The sequence below is a fragment of the Micropterus salmoides genome, unplaced genomic scaffold (genome assembly GCF_014851395.1).
Source record: "Micropterus salmoides isolate LMB-PRFRI ecotype aquatic unplaced genomic scaffold, ASM1485139v1 Ms_hic_scaffold_14, whole genome shotgun sequence".
NCBI lineage: Eukaryota > Metazoa > Chordata > Actinopteri > Centrarchiformes > Centrarchidae > Micropterus > Micropterus salmoides.
The window spans coordinates 18,895,796-18,914,926 of NW_024040485.1; the positions used below are offsets into that span (position 1 = coordinate 18,895,796).

At 41.6% G+C, this 19,131-nt stretch overlaps 2 protein-coding genes across 4 annotated transcripts in view; both read left to right on the forward strand.

Moving 5' to 3' along the window:
* camsap2b (calmodulin regulated spectrin-associated protein family, member 2b) overlaps window positions 1-2,239 on the forward strand; it is a 40,390-nt gene extending 38,151 nt beyond the window's left edge. The window contains 2 exon segments of the mRNA XM_038719263.1: window positions 7-125; window positions 213-2,239. Of these exon segments, the coding sequence (XP_038575191.1) occupies window positions 7-125; window positions 213-512 (419 nt within the window). The 3' untranslated portion in view covers window positions 513-2,239.
* Window positions 2,240-3,422: 1,183 nt separating this feature from the next.
* wdr47a (WD repeat domain 47a) lies at window positions 3,423-19,100 on the forward strand. 3 transcript variants are annotated; one of them, XM_038719265.1, is made up of 17 exons: window positions 3,423-3,580; window positions 5,322-5,494; window positions 5,942-6,025; window positions 6,180-6,264; window positions 9,071-9,202; window positions 9,424-9,600; window positions 9,751-10,262; window positions 10,413-10,530; window positions 12,533-12,714; window positions 13,537-13,782; window positions 13,872-13,935; window positions 14,434-14,591; window positions 15,238-15,407; window positions 15,540-15,710; window positions 15,832-15,963; window positions 16,156-16,374; window positions 17,561-19,100. In XM_038719265.1, the coding sequence occupies exons 2-17, from the start codon at window positions 5,337-5,339 to the stop codon at window positions 17,701-17,703; spliced, it is 2,751 nt and encodes a 916-aa protein (XP_038575193.1). In that variant the 5' UTR covers window positions 3,423-3,580; window positions 5,322-5,336; the 3' UTR covers window positions 17,704-19,100. The 3 variants fall into 3 exon arrangements, with proteins under 3 accessions (XP_038575193.1, XP_038575194.1, XP_038575195.1); XM_038719266.1 differs by having other exon boundaries at window positions 3,425-3,580; window positions 5,325-5,494; XM_038719267.1 differs by lacking the exon at window positions 3,423-3,580 and having other exon boundaries at window positions 5,304-5,494.
* Window positions 19,101-19,131: the final 31 nt, after the last annotated feature.

Genomic DNA, 19,131 nt, shown 5'->3' on the forward strand with positions numbered 1-19,131 from the left:
CCACAGGACCCAAACTATACAAGGAGCCAAGCGCCAAGTCCAACAAGCACATAATCCAGAATGCCCTGGCTCACTGCTGTCTGGCTGGCAAGGTCAACGAAGGGCAGAAGAACAAGATTCTTGACGTATGTCTTGCAATTGTGTGTCTGCGTCTATCTGCACTGAATAACCTTCTGCACTAAATACTGACTTTTCTCCGTGATTTTCTGCAGGAAATGGAGAAATCCGAAGCCAATAACTTCCTGGTGTTGTTCCGTGACGCCGGATGCCAGTTCAGGTCTGTGTACGCCTACTGCCCTGAGACAGAGGAGATCACCAAACTGGCCGGCATCGGGCCGAGGAGCATCACGACCAAGATGATCGAGGGCTTGTACAAGTACAACTCGGACAAGAAGCAGTTCAGCCAGATCCCAGCCAAAACCATGTCGGCCAGTGTGGACGCCATCACCATCGCCAGTCATCTGTGGCAAACCAAGAAGCAGGGGACACCCAAAAAACTGCACCCTAAGTAGTGCTAGATGGCTGGGCAAGCTTTTGGCCACGCTTCTCTGGAAGGGTCACAGAAGAATTAGTGGATTTTACGTTTTCATTAAAAGGACACACTCCCACTGTAATAAATCACAACTGGAATGTAGAACACAAGTGGCCTCACGAAGTTGTTGTTACAATACAGAGATGACTGTTAGACTCTGGACTACTTTAACGGAGCGCAAGTGTGTACTTGTCAGCATGTGTATCGATGTTCTCGTGTGCCAAAAAAGAGAAGAAAATAATAGGCGGAGCAATGCCTTACCTAGTTGAACCACTGAAGCAGTGAATGTCACGCCTCTGAGAGAGGCAGTTTTGGTTTCTTAAGTAGATCATGTGTGGCCTTATGCTTGTTTTGTGTCATATGGATGCGCTGTGAGTGTTGGTGTCATTTTGTCAACGCCTGTTGAAAAAGTGTGTTGTGATAGAGGAGAGGTTGTGTGTGCTCCCAGGTTGGGGATCAGATCACGCCCCCTCAAGCCCAGGTTGTTAAAAGGGTGGCCTGTCTGATGTGTGATCAGGCAGAGGCAGCATTTTTGATGAGAGTTTTGCTGCTACACAGGCAAGGTTTATTTTTTTTGTTGTTGTTGTTTTTTTTTGTTTTTTTTACATATGACTGAAAACCTTTCAATTCAAATTCGAAGTTCAAATTTGTGCATCTGTGTGTATAGTGAAGTGCCAAGAAGAGTGAGGAAAATACCTCAGTTGGGGATTGCAATTACTTTCCAAAATTATTGAGCATATGGAGTACCATCAAACAATTCTGGAAAGCACCTGTAACGCACTCTTAATTTATTTAATTTTGACAATGCTTTGAAGATATTTTAAAAGGTGTCTTAGATTTTATTCAGAGAAACCTAATATACTATACATATATAAGTTAATTAATTTGTATATGATGGCAGATCCATTCAAAATGAACAAGTTAGCTTGTTGTAGCTTTTGAGTAGCTTTTATAATTTATCACGTATGTGTATCAGTATTTTGTCGTTTCCGGCCTTTTAATGTGCTACAAATGCAAAAAAGTGTGATCACTCAACAGCATCACTGAAAAGACTGTAAGTAGTAGAGTAGATGGAAATCCCACACTATGTCACCAGTCTGTGCAATTGAAGAGTAATTTAAATAATCACCATTGAACATGTTGCAGTTGGAACTAACAAATACTCAAAATACCACAATAATGTGGATATTGTCTTAACTACCTAGTTCTTGATTACCCTCAAAGTAGTCCACAATTGTAAATAAATGAATTCACCTATGATAGCACTTCAAGTCCCTGTGTCGCTGAGTCGTTTCCACTTCAGGACTGTCACGCTTGATACTTTACTTTTTACATTACTGTTACATTTTTTATCATGTGTTCCTTCACTCTGTGTTGACACTGTACAGATATATTTTGGCATATAGAAGTATTTTTTGTAATGACATTTACCTGTGGGAGGTGTGTACTAATGAAGCAGTACAGTTGTTGAAGGAAGTGTGTTGAAAGCAAAGTGTACCTGATGAGGCAAGGTATATAAACCCTTAATAAGGCTTTGTGGTAAGAAATCCATTAGGTATACTGAGAAATATTATTTCCAACTCTGAATTGTATTTTTTCCAACTCCGAATTAATTTTCTTTTCAATTTACTAAATATGCTCGACTGTTCATGGATTTTTGTTTTTCTATTCTTTTGAGCTTTATTAAAATGCCAGCTATCAACAGCATTCATGGTGTCTCATTTCACATATTCAAGTGTAATGATGAAAAAAGCCTAATTTAAACTGATATTAATGCTGTGTGACACAATAACACACTTGTGCTTATCTTAAGTAAACAATATAGGTAAGTATTGTACACCTATGCAATACCTTCTTGTATCATCATCATCATCATTACTGTGCCATGTACAAACACAGACCATCAGTAGAAAAAAAGTCTGGTTACTCTGCAACGCCAGATATACTTTTGTCCTCATTATCATCATCTTAGGCATTTTCTGCTGTAATATTGCTGTATATTTTTGTCCCCACTAAAGAAGCTTTACCATGACACTGAGTATTGTAGACTTGATTTTAAATAAAACATGGAGTCATTCAGAAAATCTTCACTTTCTCTACCATATCCCTATACTGTTCTTACATATTATATATGTATCATGTAATTTGGAAAGTGTTTCCAGTACATTGTTGCAAATACAGAAACATTTTATTCTAGTTAGGGTTATTTTTTAACGGTAAAATGTCCACTCATATCTTGGTGACAATTCTCTAATGAATACATAAGGGATCCTTAGCCTACTGTTAAATATAAAAAAACAAGAGCGCACACAATACTGAGTTCTTGAGGCTGATATTGATATTTGTAAACTTTATATTTTCTAAATTAAGCCCTAATGAAAGCTGCCTATATTAACATAATGGAACAAATGTGATAATCTTAGAAATTATAACTATAAATCCCCACACAGCTCAGTAAATATTAAATATTTCATAAACATATTTTTAGTTTTGAGTAAAGTGTGGAAACAATGCTAATAACTTACACATGTTTCTTCTATTGGTTTGGCCAATTTGTATCCCTTATGCCAAGTAAGCAAAGTCAAAGTAACATCACTTGCCCAACTCTTTTGGATGAAAGAAAAAGCCCCCCCCCCCCCCCCCCCCTTTTCAACCTCTGTGCACGCCCCTGTTTATTGACAGAATTTATATAACCTTATAAAACCTGTAATCATTCATTTTATATCTCACCTCGCAATATTTATTGATTTCTATCGTGTTGTACTGTCTGCGCGGTTGCTGCTGATCTGAAGTTTGTGTCTGAGGGATGGATGGAGGCGGTGCTCCTGCAGGCAGCAGGGCTGGGCAGGGCAGCAGCACACCGCAGCGGCGGGGCGGCAGAGAAAGATCCAGCAGGGAGGGGACACACAGTCAGACAAGGAGGAGGGACAGCAAGGCAAGAAGACAAACAGCACTGACGATACCGAGCGGTACCGTCGTGACAGCGTCTGTCAACAGCGCGGACACACCCGGGGTCAGCGTTTTCATCCCATGTATTTTTAGAAACAGGTGAGCATTACTCGCTGCACACAGGCAGATTTGTGCTGTTCTTGGGAAAGCTGTCACAGTGCGCACCCCGCCCGTCCAGCTATAACTAGCGGATGATGCCTCTCTCTCTCCCCTCGGCCTGGCTAGCTAGTCAGTCTCCTCTTCCAACCGCCGGTTAAATTAGTCAGCTTTGTATGAGCTCTACGTAACTAGCTATTTGTTGGTTTTGCTGTAATCCTTTCTCTAAACTCAGCAGCTACGTAAAGCTAGCAAGTAGCCTAAGCTTCTTATACTGTTTGACTTGTGGCTTAGTGCCAGTGTTATTAGCTAACCATCTCATGCTAGCTTAGCAGGACTGCAGTGCTTCTGTGTTTGTGTTTGATTGTTTGAAAGCCAGGCAGTGTTGGTTTCCAGCTAGTTTTGTAGCGGCTAATGTTGAAGCTTGTTGAAGCCCACCCACCCAGAGAGATAACCATAAATGCGTAAGGGGCTACTTACTGTCATGATAATAATAATAAAAGATTGTTCTCTCAACTGTAAACATGATGAGGGGGAGTGTTCATCTTTTCAACCTAAGTTAGACACAGTAGTCTTGATTCAACAACCTCTGTTGTCTCTGTGAAAGCAGGATCTGTCTGGTGTAATCACAACATTAAATATTTAGGTTGAATGTGATTAAGGACTAAATGCTGCAGACACTGTCCTCACTATGCTCTGATCATTTGATTAGGAAACGCTGCACTGCTGGCATGATAAAATATTAAGTTGTATTCAATTTCCACAACATTATGATGCTGGATAGTGGCTAGATCTGAAGAGCATTAAAATATCGACTAAACAGAGTCTCAGGACAAGTCCATCTGGATAACACTAGCAGTTTATTTGAATATAGGTATAGCCTAAAGGTAAGGTGGACAAGCAAACAAATTTGTTGCAAATCACAAGAGACTGCACTGCTGTCATGTTATACCCCTTTGAGCTGAAAAAAAGTAGGAGAAGTAATGTGAGATTTGTGACCATGCATTCTGGCTTTATACGTAGATGAAATTTGATCAGTCTGTGGACTAAGATGAAAATCTGTACTTTTGAGTTCATAAGGCCTTTTCATCCTGCAAAACGAGGCACTATTCATTTTAGATACACACAGTTCCACTCATGCATATTTAGGAGCATCCCAGTCTAACCACAGTCCTCCACAGAATATGCATTTTAGATGCTTTCTTCAAGAATAACCTGCCACTGGGGCAACTATATTACATATAAAACATATAATAACTATAATGGTATTTTCTGATACTGATATACAGTATATCTAGATGCAGTAAATGTTTGCAAAATCAGATATGGAGAATAAAACTGATGTTCAAAGAAATGATCTGTGTCCCTCTTTTATGCATTACTTGCAAACAAACATGTGTAAAACATAACTGATTTTGTTGGTTTTAAATAATGGCTTGCTTAGAATTATTACTTTGGACAACAGAGACTTGTAGAATGATAACCAGAAACTAAGATCATATCATCACTGTAGCTGTGGCTCTGCTGACTGTTGATAAATAATAATAATGAATTATCGTCCAGTCCTATTTGACACTCATATTTTCACCTACAGAGATTCAGACTGAATATGGTCACAAGCCTGCTTCTGCTACCTCAGGGTGTTGTTATGCCTGTAGCATCAGAATAACATAGATAATGATTTTTATTTTTTTTGCATGTGTGCTGTAGTATTAGTATTGTGCTGCTTTGCCCTTGTCATTAGCAGCCCGTCGTCACCATGACAGCGGAAGAAACCATAAATGTGAAGGAGGTGGAGATGATCAAGGTGATCCTGGACTTTCTCAACTCCAGGAAGTTGCACATCAGCATGCTGGCTCTGGAGAAGGAGAGTGGTGTCATCAATGGGCTCTACTCAGACGACATGCTCTTCCTCAGGTAGATAAACTCAACACAGCAATAACCACAGTGTGGATACAGTCGTCTCAGGTTACAGCTCCAAGAAGCTGACTACTATGAGACAAAAACAACAGGCAACGGTTCCAGTTTAGTGTTTCTGATAGTGTTCCCTACGTAGGCAGAAAGTGTAACGCTGCACCGCTTCTGTAATTGTGAGTGCTTCCTTGAAAGTCAGCCAACAGTACTACAGTTATTGTATTAAATACATTTTGGTATTTCTCCTTCTAGTGTGAAGGCTGTCTCATCTTGTCATGATACACCTTTATTAGGAAAATACCAAAGCAATTAGCGAGTCAGAGACTCTTTGCTCTATATATGTCCATGTTTTTTGAAACAATTGAGTTTACACATTAATCTGACATTTAAAGATAAGGACATAATTCTATGTGTTAAATGTGTATTAAAAATGTACTGTTTTTGTTTCAGGCAACTGGTGCTCGATGGCCAGTGGGATGAGGTCTTGCAGTTCATTCAGCCATTGGAGTGCATGGATAAGTTTGACAGAAAAAGGTGTGTTTACTGTCAGTATGTTCAAAGCCTTCATCCTTTTTGTATCAATATTTTCACCTTATTTAACGCACAGTTATTTGACACAAACAGCATCAAAACTTAAAAGCGCTTCTTTTTGTGTCACAACTTCTAATGCCAACTGCGATATCCTCAGGTTTCGCTACATCATCCTCAAACAGAAGTTTCTGGAGGCTCTGTGTGTGAATAACGCCATGTCTGCAGAAGATGAGCCACAGCATGTAAGTCACTGAACTTTGCGAACGTAACAATTATCAGTCTTTTTTTATTGTTCTCTAAGCCTCCCAAGTGACAACGCAGCCTTGAATTCTGATCCTCATGAACAGACATTGTAACAGCGCTGCTTTGTCTTCCCACTGACTGTCACTGGTTGTCATGGCAGTAAACAAGAAGGCTCCATCTCAAACACGAGAAGACAACCAAACAGCGTTTTTTAATACACGTAGTTTGAAACTGCAACTCTGCAAGTCTCTCTCTGAACAACCTCAAATCTGTCAATCAAGAGAGGAGAAGGCTGTGTGTGTGTGTGTGTGTGTGTGTGTGTGTGTGTGTGTGTGTGTGTGTGTGTGTGTGTGTGTGTGTGTGTGTGTGTGTGTGTGTGAAAACGATCAACAGTGGCTACATTTGCATGCTGGGAGTGACGTGACTATTTGCCTCCCTGCGGCCAAGGATTTATCTGGATTAAGCTGTTTATGTGTTACTCTGGTACTATGTGATTGACTAGCCATGGTTCTGAGAACAAGTCCTTTTCCAGAATGTATCTGTTCACCTGTGATGTCCCACCCAGAGATGAAATGGTCAAAAGGCAAAAAAATGAAAGGTGGCCATCTGCTGCCCTCCGTCTTTTTGTCTGAGCCATAGATTTCATTTAACACAGGGGAAATAATAGATATCCAGATAAGCAACAATAATGGTAAGCAATGGATACTAATATCATTTAATTTGGGAATGAGCAAGTTGCATCTGAACTGGGATTCTCATCGTCTGTGTGTTGTTGTTATTGAGTTGTATCTCAATTATGACCAAAATCCAAAATCTTATTACGGAATAACACATACATGTAAATGTTGCCATTAAAAGGTGAGGATGTGGTACCAGAGACAGTAACTGAAGAATGAAAATGGTGGTCACCTTCTCATAAACCCTTACAGAGGGTTATCTGTAAATCAGGGTGTCCGCGGGGTCTTAAAAAGTCTTAAAAGGTAATAAATCAATTTTGCGAAACTTAAGGCTTTTAAAAAGTATTAAATTCTTATTCGCCATTTAACAAGGTATCAAATTTGTAGATATTGTTCAATGTGAAAATCATTTTTGCCCAAGAATTTGTCTGCTAAAAGTGTGGGTGAACGTATTTATTTATATTGCATAGCCAAAAACACTTGATAGGTAGGACGTAACTTTAGCGGCTGTGCGATTATTCTGTGTAACGTTAGGCGCAGGGATCTACCATGGGAATGTTTCACTGTCATACGCCCCTAAAAGTAGATCCCGAGCACAACCGACCGCATTCTTCCACCACGCTGGACCCCCAATGCTAATCGTTTAAAACATAGTCGGACTGAGCGCTGTGGCCGCTTAAACAGCCCCGTTTCTCAAAAACAAAATGCGCCGTCAGCAGGTGAAGCAGTAAGACAGAAGACAACAGGGAAATATAAGCAGCGTTTGGGTTTGGTCTAACGAAGGCTGTCTATTTAGCTGAATCAGTGCCTTTTATTGAAACACGTTCAACTGTTCATAAAGCCAATGTGCGCATCAGTGTCACGGTTTGTGAATGGAGCGGGACATTAAAAAAAGTCATCGTCCTGCATAAATAGTTTGACGCATTAGTAGGCTGCTTAAAATTAAAGTTAGACTAACTACTACCATGTAGAGCATTTTCCTGCACAAAGTTGGTGAATAAAAAACGCCAAAATAAAACAGCTTGAACTGGAATTATTATGATAATAGTGGGAAGCTATATACTGTACTATTATATGAAATTATAATGACTATACTAACAAATATAATTTACATATTAATATCAAACTAACAGTTACTATTATATTAACAATATACTTTTAATATAATGTTATATATTATACTAATCCATTCATTTATACTAGCTCCTCCTCCAGGTTGTGGATGGATTCTCTGCAGCAGACAGATGTAGCCAGGATGCCATTGTGCCAATATGTGCTGCCTCCAGTCGCCTCCTCCTGAGAGCAACATATTCATCTTCTTCTATTTAGATGTTATTATATGTTTTACTAAAGTTATTGTTATAAAAAATTACATAAAACCCTTTTAAAGGTGTGTCTGACTTAACCGGTTACAGCTCAAAGCAGCGCTGCAGTTTTAAAGTATGTTGAAAAGGTCTTGAAAAAGTTTTTTAAAAGTATTGAATTTTACTTCAGGATTCCTTAATATACCATAGACTGTATAGGTATATACCCTATAAATATTAATAAACGATCAAAGAAATTAATAAATCTGACACACTGTTTCAATCACACATGCAGAGACACATACAATTTGGACTCATTCTTTCTTCTTGTATTCATGCTCTCAATTTAGGCTAGCTGTGGGCTTGCTGTCACATGGCAGAGCTGTGAATGCAGCTTGTTAGGACACTGTGCCAGAGCTATCGTGTCCTATTAACTGGATTAGATCAGACCTCTTTGGGCATCTGTGGACACAGTGTATGTGCATGTTCACCAGCAATAGTGTGCCGAGGGGTGTGTATTGGCTGTTGTGATATGACCTCAATTGTGTGCGTTGGCAATAACTTTTCAGGATGGTGCGGGACAAAATATTAGGAATAACAACAAAGTGCTGTCCCCTTTTTCTGGATCATTTTCTGATTTCTTGTGCATGTTAGCCTTGAAGTACCCCTGTCTTACTGACATTTAAAAGTCATCTGTGCCTCCGGTGTGCTGCTGGAGATAAAGCTTTTTTCAAAAAGTACCATGTTTTCTTATCTCTGCTGTCCAGAGAGAAACTTCTCCTCAGTCATCCATGACAATCTAAAATAAATTTCATGTTTTTCAGTTGGAGTTCACCATGCAGGAAGCAGTCAAGTGTCTCCATGCCCTGGAGGAGTTCTGCCCCTCTAAAGATGACTACAGCAAACTGTGTCTGCTCCTCACGTTGCCTCGCCTCACAAACCATGCAGAGTTCAAGGCAAGAAATTTTGTGGATTGAAACAGAAGTATTTCAGCATCATTAGTAAAGCATGGGAGCCTCTTCTTTTTATTCTATTGTGCCGTTTTCTGCAAGTTGAAATGACAAATTCACAAGTTTAATTAATTCCACTAACAAACAATTGTGTGTTTTGTTGGAAAATTCAATGTGATCGGCATGTACGTATGTTGATTTCTCATTTCTCTGCTGGTGTTTCTCAGGATTGGAACCCGAGTACAGCCAGGGTGCAGTGTTTTGAGGAGGCGTGCACCATGGTGGCGGAGTTCATCCCTGCAGACAGGAAACTGAGTGAAGCAGGATTCAAGGCCAGTAGGGATCGACTCTTCCAGCTGCTCCTCAAAGGAGTCCTCTATGAGTGCTGTGTGGAGTTCTGCCAGGTTTGAACTACTAAAACCAAACATAACTACTGTGATCTAAACTAGTTTGTGCCTCTGAACAACTAGCTTACAGACGGGTTGGTGTGAGCAATTGCAGATGATTTCTACTTAAATTTGCCGGATTTTTTGTGTGTGTGTGTGTGTGCGCAGAGCAAGGCGACAGGTGAGGAAATCACAGAGAGTGAGGTTCTCCTTGGTGTTGACATGCTGTGCGGTAACGGATGTGACGACCTGGACCTGTCCCTGCTCTCCTGGATGCAGAACCTCTCCCAGACCGTCTTCTCCTGTGCCTTCGAACAGAAGCAGCTCAACATCCACGTGGACCGCTTGGTCAAGCCCGCAAAGACCGGCTACGCTGACCTCCTCACCCCGCTCATCAGCAAACTGTCTCCTTACCCCTCCTCCCCACTACGCCGCCCCCAGTCTGCTGATACCTACATGTCGCGCTCCTTGAACCCAGCGTTGGACGGGTTGTCTTACGGGCTGTCCGGCCAGGATAAGAGAGCTAGTGGTGGGGAGGTAGTGCCTGGTAAAGGGGTCTCTCCCATGTCCCACTCCTTTGCCAACTTCCATTACCCCGGAGCAGGAGGGCAGAGCCTGAGCAGGAGTCTCATGATGGAGAGCTCTGACTGCCACAGCATCTTTGAGGAATCCCCTGAAACGTAAGGGTTTAGCTTTGAAAGGTTTTTCTCAGTTTGAAAATGTTTTGTCTAGAGGTACAATGGAGCAAGCTCTCTGGTTTTTTGACACTTTGGTTTGATGTAGTATCTTGTCAGATGTTTTAAGTAAGCTGTTGCTATTTCTCTGTGAAGGTCAAGGACAGACACACCTGTGGATAAGATGATGAGTTCAGGTGGAGCTCAGAACCTGCGTCCTGCCTCAGCTCCAGGTGAGGATGCACCATCAGCTGGCCCTGCTGACAAGAATGAGGTAAACATCATTGACTTTTTGCTTTTTAATTCGTTAGACCATGTTGATGGGTGTTGCCTACAGTGAAGTTCTATATATAGGCCACTTCTAATTAATCTTTTTCAGTATGGGTCCTCCTGCAAGTGTGAAGTATAGCCTAACCAATGTCAAGGCTGACAATGATTGTTTAGAGTGACATGTTGGCTGGTTCAGTCCATTTTAAATCTGTTGTCCTCTGCCTGATGAGAGACTTTATTTCAAAGGAAGTTGCCCTTGTTTTGATTTGTTTGTGTGTAATGTTAGTATGCTTTCACCATGTCACGTGCACCTCAAACCTTTATGCAAGCAGGAAAGGGGCTTTTGTATGTCTGTGTACAGAACGTTGTTAACACATTAAACCTCATACTCAAACTCATGCACACTAGTTTCTCCTATAGTTTGTCCTGTGAGGTGTGCCTTCCCAGTGGTACGCCAGAGAGTTGATGGGGGAAGGCAGAGGGAGAGATGTGAAGCAAAAATACCGCTTTAGGCGAAAGGGAGAGGTGCACGCTGCTGGTCTAAAAAGAATGTCACTTATTGAAGCTTGGATCAGTGATTCTTCAGGATTTGTACTTCTTCTCAGATATCAAAGTCAAATCTGAACAGACTGACATGATACACATATTTTAAGATTCAGTGTGACTTACACTTTCCAAGGACATCATTATCTCTGATATAGATATTAAATAATGGTCCATACATCTGCTTAGAAATCATGACTCTAGAACTTGCTTTAGAATCATCACAAGGTTTCTTTAGTATAAAAGTATTTCAGTACTAGCTGTCTGTACATCCATGAATACAGTGCAAGCAGGAACTGCTAATTCGGCATACTTTTAATGGTGCTAATTTACCAAAATGTTAATATATATATGCAAAAAGGTGGGGGGGCAGTTGTCTCGATTTTGTCTGGGGGGCGGGGGTCTCACTGTCAGACTTTGAAAACATTAGAGAAGCTTGCTGCATAAATTTATATATAAATAATGAAAATGTGTATCTTATGGTCCATTAATGATTTAAGGCAATTTTGTTTTTACATTACGTTGTGATTATTATGAGACATAAGGCAGCTCTAGTTGTTTTTAATATCCAGCCAGTAACAAAGGGGGCTGGGCAGAGCAGAAAGGGGAAAAGAAGCCCAGGTGGATTTGGCCTTAGTCAGTAGGGACATGTGGCTCAGCGACCCAGGAGCTTAACCACAAAAACTAATCATTACTGCCCTCATGTTGCCTGTAAACACAGTTTTAACACAGTGTCTGTTTCTGTCTGTCTCGTGCTTTCTATTCTGGGCCCCGTGTGCATCGCGGTGTGAAGTTAGTGCTTTGCTCTGCCATCCCCGTCGCCCTGGAGACACATAAAGAGGCCAGAAACAGAAGCAGACTTTGGGCCCTCTGTGATCTCACTGTCACACTCCTGCCCTCTCTTTTTTTCTTGTCCTCTCTGCCCTCCATCCCTTTTTCCAGAGCTGGCACAGTGCCAGGGTTCTCTCTCCTCCTCCTCCAAACATACAGTAGATTCTTTCCCACCAGATTGTCAGGACAGAGAGGGAAAGTGACCTGTCCTCGGCTCTCAGCCTCACTCCTCCTCTAATACCTGAGCTGACAGAAGAACGGGGTGGAGCAGGGTTCATCTGATCACAATGCTGCCTTTGAATAGTGTTAATAAGAGCTGGAAGTGGCTTACTTCAGATGTTAACATGTGTCACTGTGTGCTATGAATTTGAGTTTTAATTAATTACTTAATTGTTTCCATGTGTCCTTGTTTATTTGTACTTACCTCTGTTCTTATTTTCTTTCAAGCCCTTTAGCTGTTTTAATTTATCTAGAGTGACTTATTCTGCTTTCTAGGATGAATCACCATTATACATTAAATACATAAACAATAAACAACCAAAAGGACTTACTGAACAACATAAGGAGAAATAGGAAGAATAGGGAAGTGTACATGTGCCACATATATTTATGGCATCACGTTCAATCCTCAGCTTCGCGACTCAACAGAGAAGTATGAGGAGTTCTATCGGCAGCGTCTCCGTGTGCAGCAGCACCTGGAGCAGAAGCAGCAGCAGAGGCAAATGTACCAGCAGATGCTACTGGAGGGAGGGGTCCAGCAGGAGCCCCCGCCCAGCGAAATGCAGCATAGCCTCACAGAGAAGTTCCTCAACAGGTACAGGCACAGCAAGAGATGCTGGAAATGTCCAGGGTATCCATCCATCATAACATATAGACACCTGTCAAGTCATATGGCAAACTTTATAAAAGCAGTCGGGGGAGTTCTGGTACAGCTTGCCTGATTAATATCTTCATACAATAGAGGAGCAGCTGTCAGAGAAAGAGAAGTGGACATGTTCAGGCCCTGATAATGATGAGTCCCATGTGGCTTTTCCTGGCATGGCACACACCTCCCCTAAAACCCGCCTCCTGCCAAACTGCACCATCTGTGGCTACATCACATCACATGGGACCATCACTTCATGTGTGTTGGTAATGCACAATATTAGACCAAAAATTCACAAAAAAATAGCAGCCATCTTAAACTTGTACTGTGGCAACTTTAGCATGCTCCCAAACCACCACAGCAGTATATTTAGTGTTCAGTCTGACAAACATGGCATGGGAAATGTGTTCATTTTTGCTCTGTCAGCAGGACAAAGGACCCTTTGATTTGTCCCTCGAGAGTTCCTCCAGTCCTCCCCTACCTCTCCCTGTCTCTGTATCCTCTGCATTATTCACAAGGTGTAGCTGTGCATAATGACGTCATTACTTCAGTTTTCTTTTGTCCCCTGCCCTTGGTAGTTTTAACTAGATTTAACTAGCCTACCAACTCAGTCAGTGTACTGACGGCCTGTCGTTGGGAAAAAAGCCTGCAACAGGAAAATGTGAAATGCAAATGACTGGTCCCCACAAAGACAGTGACAGTGTGTGTATGTGTGTGTGTGTGTGTGTGTGTGTGTGTGTGTGTGTGTGTACCCACACACGCGCTCCTCAGGTCCATCCAGAAGCTGGAGGAGCTCAATGTGGGGATGGAGGATTTAGGGGAGGAGGTGAAGTCTCTGGCCCAGCAATGTAATGGCAACGGGAATACGCCCTCCGCTGAGGACAATAACAATCCTCCATCTGTGACCCCAGACCAGACCCGGACCCGAGGGGGAGGGGTGCTCAGCAGCACCCCACAACACACCACAGGGGGCCACACAGTCCTACCTCCAGATGAGTCCCCGGTCAAATCCCAGAGGTATTGTAGGTGTGATTTCTTCTGTTTTTATGCTGGAGCTCGTTGGAGGGTATTGATGATTACACTTTTGTGTTTTGTTTTTGTCACAGTGAGCAGAAACACAAAGGAGGTCAACAAGATGACTCACCAGGTTCCTTATCCCGAAGTAAAGAGGTATGTATGTACACAAACATGTTAACACATTTCTGTCAGACCTGCTGCAAATAATCTATAATAATGTATACCTCAACAAGCATGGAAATGTCTCGCTGTGCTGAATAATGGACCTGGAATGACTTTTGTTCATGCACACTTGTCTTTATTATTCACACTCAGTTTGTAACTCATTGTCTCTGACATTAGCTGTTTATTACTGACCGTCACACTTAAGTTCTGGTATTCTGCAGGAACATTTGTTATCTTGCACTCTGAACTTGCACTGATTTTAAATGCGTTCCCTCTTGCTGTCGTCATCATATAAGACGATGCAGCCTAGCGCTAAATTGGCATTTAACTAAGCAGATTATAACAGTTTCATTTGAGTGGCAGTGATGTCAAGCTAGCATCATGACACTATGGATGTCACACGGTAGAGTCAAAGGAGATTATGCTGCACAGATAACTCCTGCAATCTGTGTGTTCATGTGTTTTCATATGTGGGTGCATTTTCAGGGTGACAAGCCAAAAAACCTGTTTGTGCCAGTGCATACTCTGGAGGACACTCAGGCCGTTCGAGCTGTTGCCTTTCACCCGTCTGGAGCGCTCTATGCTGTGGGGTCCAACTCCAAAACTCTACGTGTCTGTGCTTATCCTGAAACATTAGACCCAAGGTAATGTCCGCATTCACCTCAAGAACTTAATGTCAAAAATGTTTTTTGATAGTGTGATACATCCTGTTCCTGTCCACTGCCAACCACAGTTACTGGCCATGACCTAATTTCGCATTGTGGAACATAGATGATGATGAGTTTTCTTTTAGTGCCCTAAACTTTTAATGAAGAACTTTTTAATGGTCATCTGTTAAAAAACACTAACTTGAAGATTGAATGTCACCACAAGGTCCACTCAGTAACTGTTCTGGAGCTTTTGATCATATCACACTATTTTCTTCAGCAGAAGGATTTGCCAAGTTTTTTTTAGGAGTTCAAATTTCCATATTTTTGGGCACCTATCAGTAATTAATGACTAAATCAATTAGAACCTACGTAATGCTAAAAACAACTGAGTGATTCTATTCAGTTACAGGAATAAAAGTTGAGACTTGAAGTTCATTCTATAAACTGGGTAGGACTTAAATCAAATTGACCACTTCCAGAAAGCTGTACTAATTCCAGAAAATGATAATCCTTCTTTTCATCAGTTTATAGATGGCTACCTTTACCTACTTTGAATGTCTACCCGTTTCCTCATCTTCTCTCCTATCTGTCTCCTCTTTCTTCTCCTTTTTTTCCTCTTCCCCACTCTTCTTCTCCGCAGTGGTTCAAGTCCAATCAAGCAGCCGGTCGTTCGCTTCAAGAGGAACAAACACCACAAAGGGTCCATATACTGTGTGGCCTGGAGCCACTGTGGGCAGCTGCTGGCGACAGGCTCCAATGACAAATATGTCAAAGTCCTACCTTTTAGTGCAGAGACATGCAATGCCACAGGTTAGTATACTCTGCAATAATGCATGATCAAAGTCTTGTTTGTTGGTGTCAACGCATATATGTGTAGACAGTGAGATAACAGTGATCTGTTATTATCGGCATCTCATGAGCACTGTCATTTCTGTGCCTTAGGCCCAGACCTTGAGTTCAGCATGCATGATGGCACCATCAGAGACCTGGCCTTCATGGAGGGTCCAGAAAGTGGAGGAGCAATCTTGATCAGCGCCGGAGCTGGAGACTGTAACATATACACCACCGACTGTCAGAGAGGGCAGGGTCTGCACGCCCTCAGCGGACACACAGGTACACTGACTGTTTCATCCATCCACGCGTCCTTCTGAACTCAAGTGGAGAGTCAAAGAGAGAAAGAGTGCCACTGACAAAGTGTGTGACGTGTAAAATAACGTGTTGTGTTGCTGTTCAGGTCACATTCTGTCACTGTATACATGGGGAGGCTGGATGATCGCCTCTGGTTCTCAAGACAAGACGGTGCGTTTCTGGGACCTCAGGGTGCCCAGCTGTGTCCGAGTAGTGGGAACTGCTTTCCATGGCTCAGGTATGACCTGTGTGTCATGAGTTTCTCCTTCATTTTTGGATCAAATAGCGCAATTCAGCAATCCCTTGAAAGTTTTGACACCAGAAGTGCTTCCATAATGGGTGCTGATGATTCTCTCAATCAGTACATAGTGATTTTACTGGTAATTGTGTACTGGTTTTTACAGCTACGCCCCCTTATTTCGCTCCACAGGCAGTCCTGTTGCCTCGGTAGCGGTCGATCCTAGTGGCCGTCTGTTAGCGACAGGCCAGGAAGACAGTGCGTGCATGCTGTACGACATCAGAGGAGGGCGAATCGTCCAGGTGTACCGGCCGCACACCAGTGATGTGCGATCCGTCAGGTTCTCCCCTGGAGCACACTACCTGCTCACTGGTTCTTACGACACAAAGGTCATGGTCACCAACCTCCAAGGTACGTCCCATCTGCTGACTTATTAATGACTCAACAAACCTGCTGCCACTGCTGATATATAATACAGACATACCTTCAGGCTGGCAGTAGTGAAGATCTCTTACTAGAGGATATACATAGTTGACTGCTATTATCTACCTTTAGCTTCTTCATGTGGGCCATCCTGTTTTACTGACTATAAATACAAAATGGTTTAAATGGGCCATAAGTGCCATGCACTTGTGTTTACAGCCACGTACTGTTGAGGCACCTGGTGAATCTCGTTGTTATCCAGATGATCCATGTAATGCAGGGTGCATTTCTCTGGCTGTGTAGTGAAATTAAAGGAGTCATTTAGGTAATTTCCCTGTTTTATGTAATTGTAAACTGAATATTTTTAGGATTGGGACTATTGGCAAGGCATTTGGCGTCTTTATAGTGTAAGTAGAAAACAACATGTTACAGTTTTAGGGTGGTTTTATGTGCCAGACTATTTCTTGGCCACAAGGAGTGTCTTCCTGGAGATGACAGGACATCACTGCTCCCAGGCAAGAAATACGCACATAAACTCCTGTAAAATCATAATGTGTCGTTTTAACACATTTGTTTTTGTACAGAATAAACAAAAAAAGATATGATGTGTTAATTAATGAGCTTTAGAGGTGCTGGTTGGAGGACAGAGCCAGGGTAGCTGTTTCCCCTTGTTTCCAGTCTGTATGCTAAGCTAAGCTGCTGGCAGTAGCTACAGAGTGTATTTACTGGACAGACATTGATGTGTTGAAAGATTCTATAGAGGTCCCCATGTTTCATCACATCTTCTGATGTTTAATACCTGTATTGTAAGTATATTGTTGCCATGAATGTAAATACCTGTTGTAAGTACATATTATTCTGTACCTTTTGATGAAGAAAGGGAGACTACTTACAGAAGAAAGGGATGGAAATATATACCACTTACTATATATTTCTGAATATATAGTAAGTGGTCTTCACTTAAGTTCAGGAATGATCGTGGATGCCAAAATTAACAGGAAAAAATGTTTTTAATCAAATGCGAGACATGGTTTTGTCAGGATTGTATATCTGCCTGCCTGAACTCCATTTCTTGTGTGTGTGTGTGTGTGTGTGTGTGTGTGTGTGTGTGTGTGTGTGTGTGTGTGTGTGTGTGTGTGTGTGTGTGTGTGTGTGTGTGTGTGTGTGTCTACAGGGGACCTGACCAAGCAGTTGCCTCAGACCGTGGTGGGAGAGCACGGCGACAAGGTGATTCAGTGTCGATGGCACACACAAGACCTGTCCTTCCTCTCATCCTCTGCTGACCGCACTGTCACACTCTGGACACACAACCCATAGCACATGCACGCACAGACAACCAGTCGCTATAATCTAAAACACACACACATTCCTCTTAAACAACACTGCTCCTGAGTGCATCAACACTGTAACACCCTGAAACAAACACACACACATACAGGTGAATGAGCCTTTCACTCCTGTCTGTAAGAAACCAAATGGATACAAACCTGTGACACGTCAAAAGCACACGTTGCATGTCCCCCTTTTATCTTTACATCTGTCACATAGCATTTGTCAAGCTGATTGTTGTCATCTTCAGTGGTAAAACAGCAGTTTCTCATTTCATCCCTTCATGTGGTGTCATCCTACATCTTCACTCCATACACTCACACACCCGTCAGTTGCTGCATGACCCTTTCACTGAGGAGTTGTTGAGGTTTGACAGGACAGAGTGCTTTGTTCATGATGGTGCCTTCCTTCAGTTCTCAGTTTCCATAACTAAGATGTACAAAAAAAAGGGTCATTTTTCAAGATCAAATTTTGTTAAGTCATTTTGAGAAGTCCTACATTCCTTTTGCATATCATTTTCTTACAGCTGGTGTTATGCTGCTATTTTTTGTTTGAGAAAACCAGAGCTGAATTTATGGTGTGAAATTTAAATTTTAAATGTGTCAGTAGTGAGCATTTTCCATCAGGAGGCTCAATCTGTGGAAGTGATACGATCTGTTCATCAGTCAGCTGTTGCTTCCCTGTGGGATGTGCTGATGTGTAATGTAACTGTATCCACTGCATTACTTCAACTCAAAAATGTGTAACTTTAGCTTGTGTATTTGTTTTAAATTTGAAATCAGTGTTTTTGCGCTGAAGCTGTTAGTGTCTTGCAATGGCTTGCTTGCAATGGAAGATTTTTAATTATGTCCGCCTCAAAGGGAAATACAGAGTGTAAAGTGTGTGGTTGAGTGCCCTAGCATTCTGTTTAGGATTTTTCAGTGTTCAAAAGCTTTGGTTTGTCTACTGCTGTAATAACATAACAACAGTAGGTGGCAGTCTTTTCCCATAACAAGGGTGTAACCATATGCACAAAGAAATCTAAGTGGGTTTTTATTTAGAGCCAGTATTTTGGGCATATGAATTGTATTATTTTCTTTAATTTTACATGCGCACTTTGTCCTTTACCATTGTCTTCTAATATTGATTTACTTATAAAGATGCATATTTAAGTTTTTATGTTAATGTATAGTATATATTGTTTTAACAAATAAGGCCAAACTAATACGTACATAGATGTATTTATTTCAGTTGTGTTTATGTATGTACAGGTATTAGTATGTTTTTGAAATGCTAGTGGCTCTTGTATTAAGCCTTTCTAATTCTTGTTTTTAAAAGTGACTTAAATTAATTCAAGCTAACTCATTTTGACTGCTGGTACGTTCAATAAAGTGTCTTTTACACAAGCGTTGTCTTTTTGTTAAACAGTTTACATTC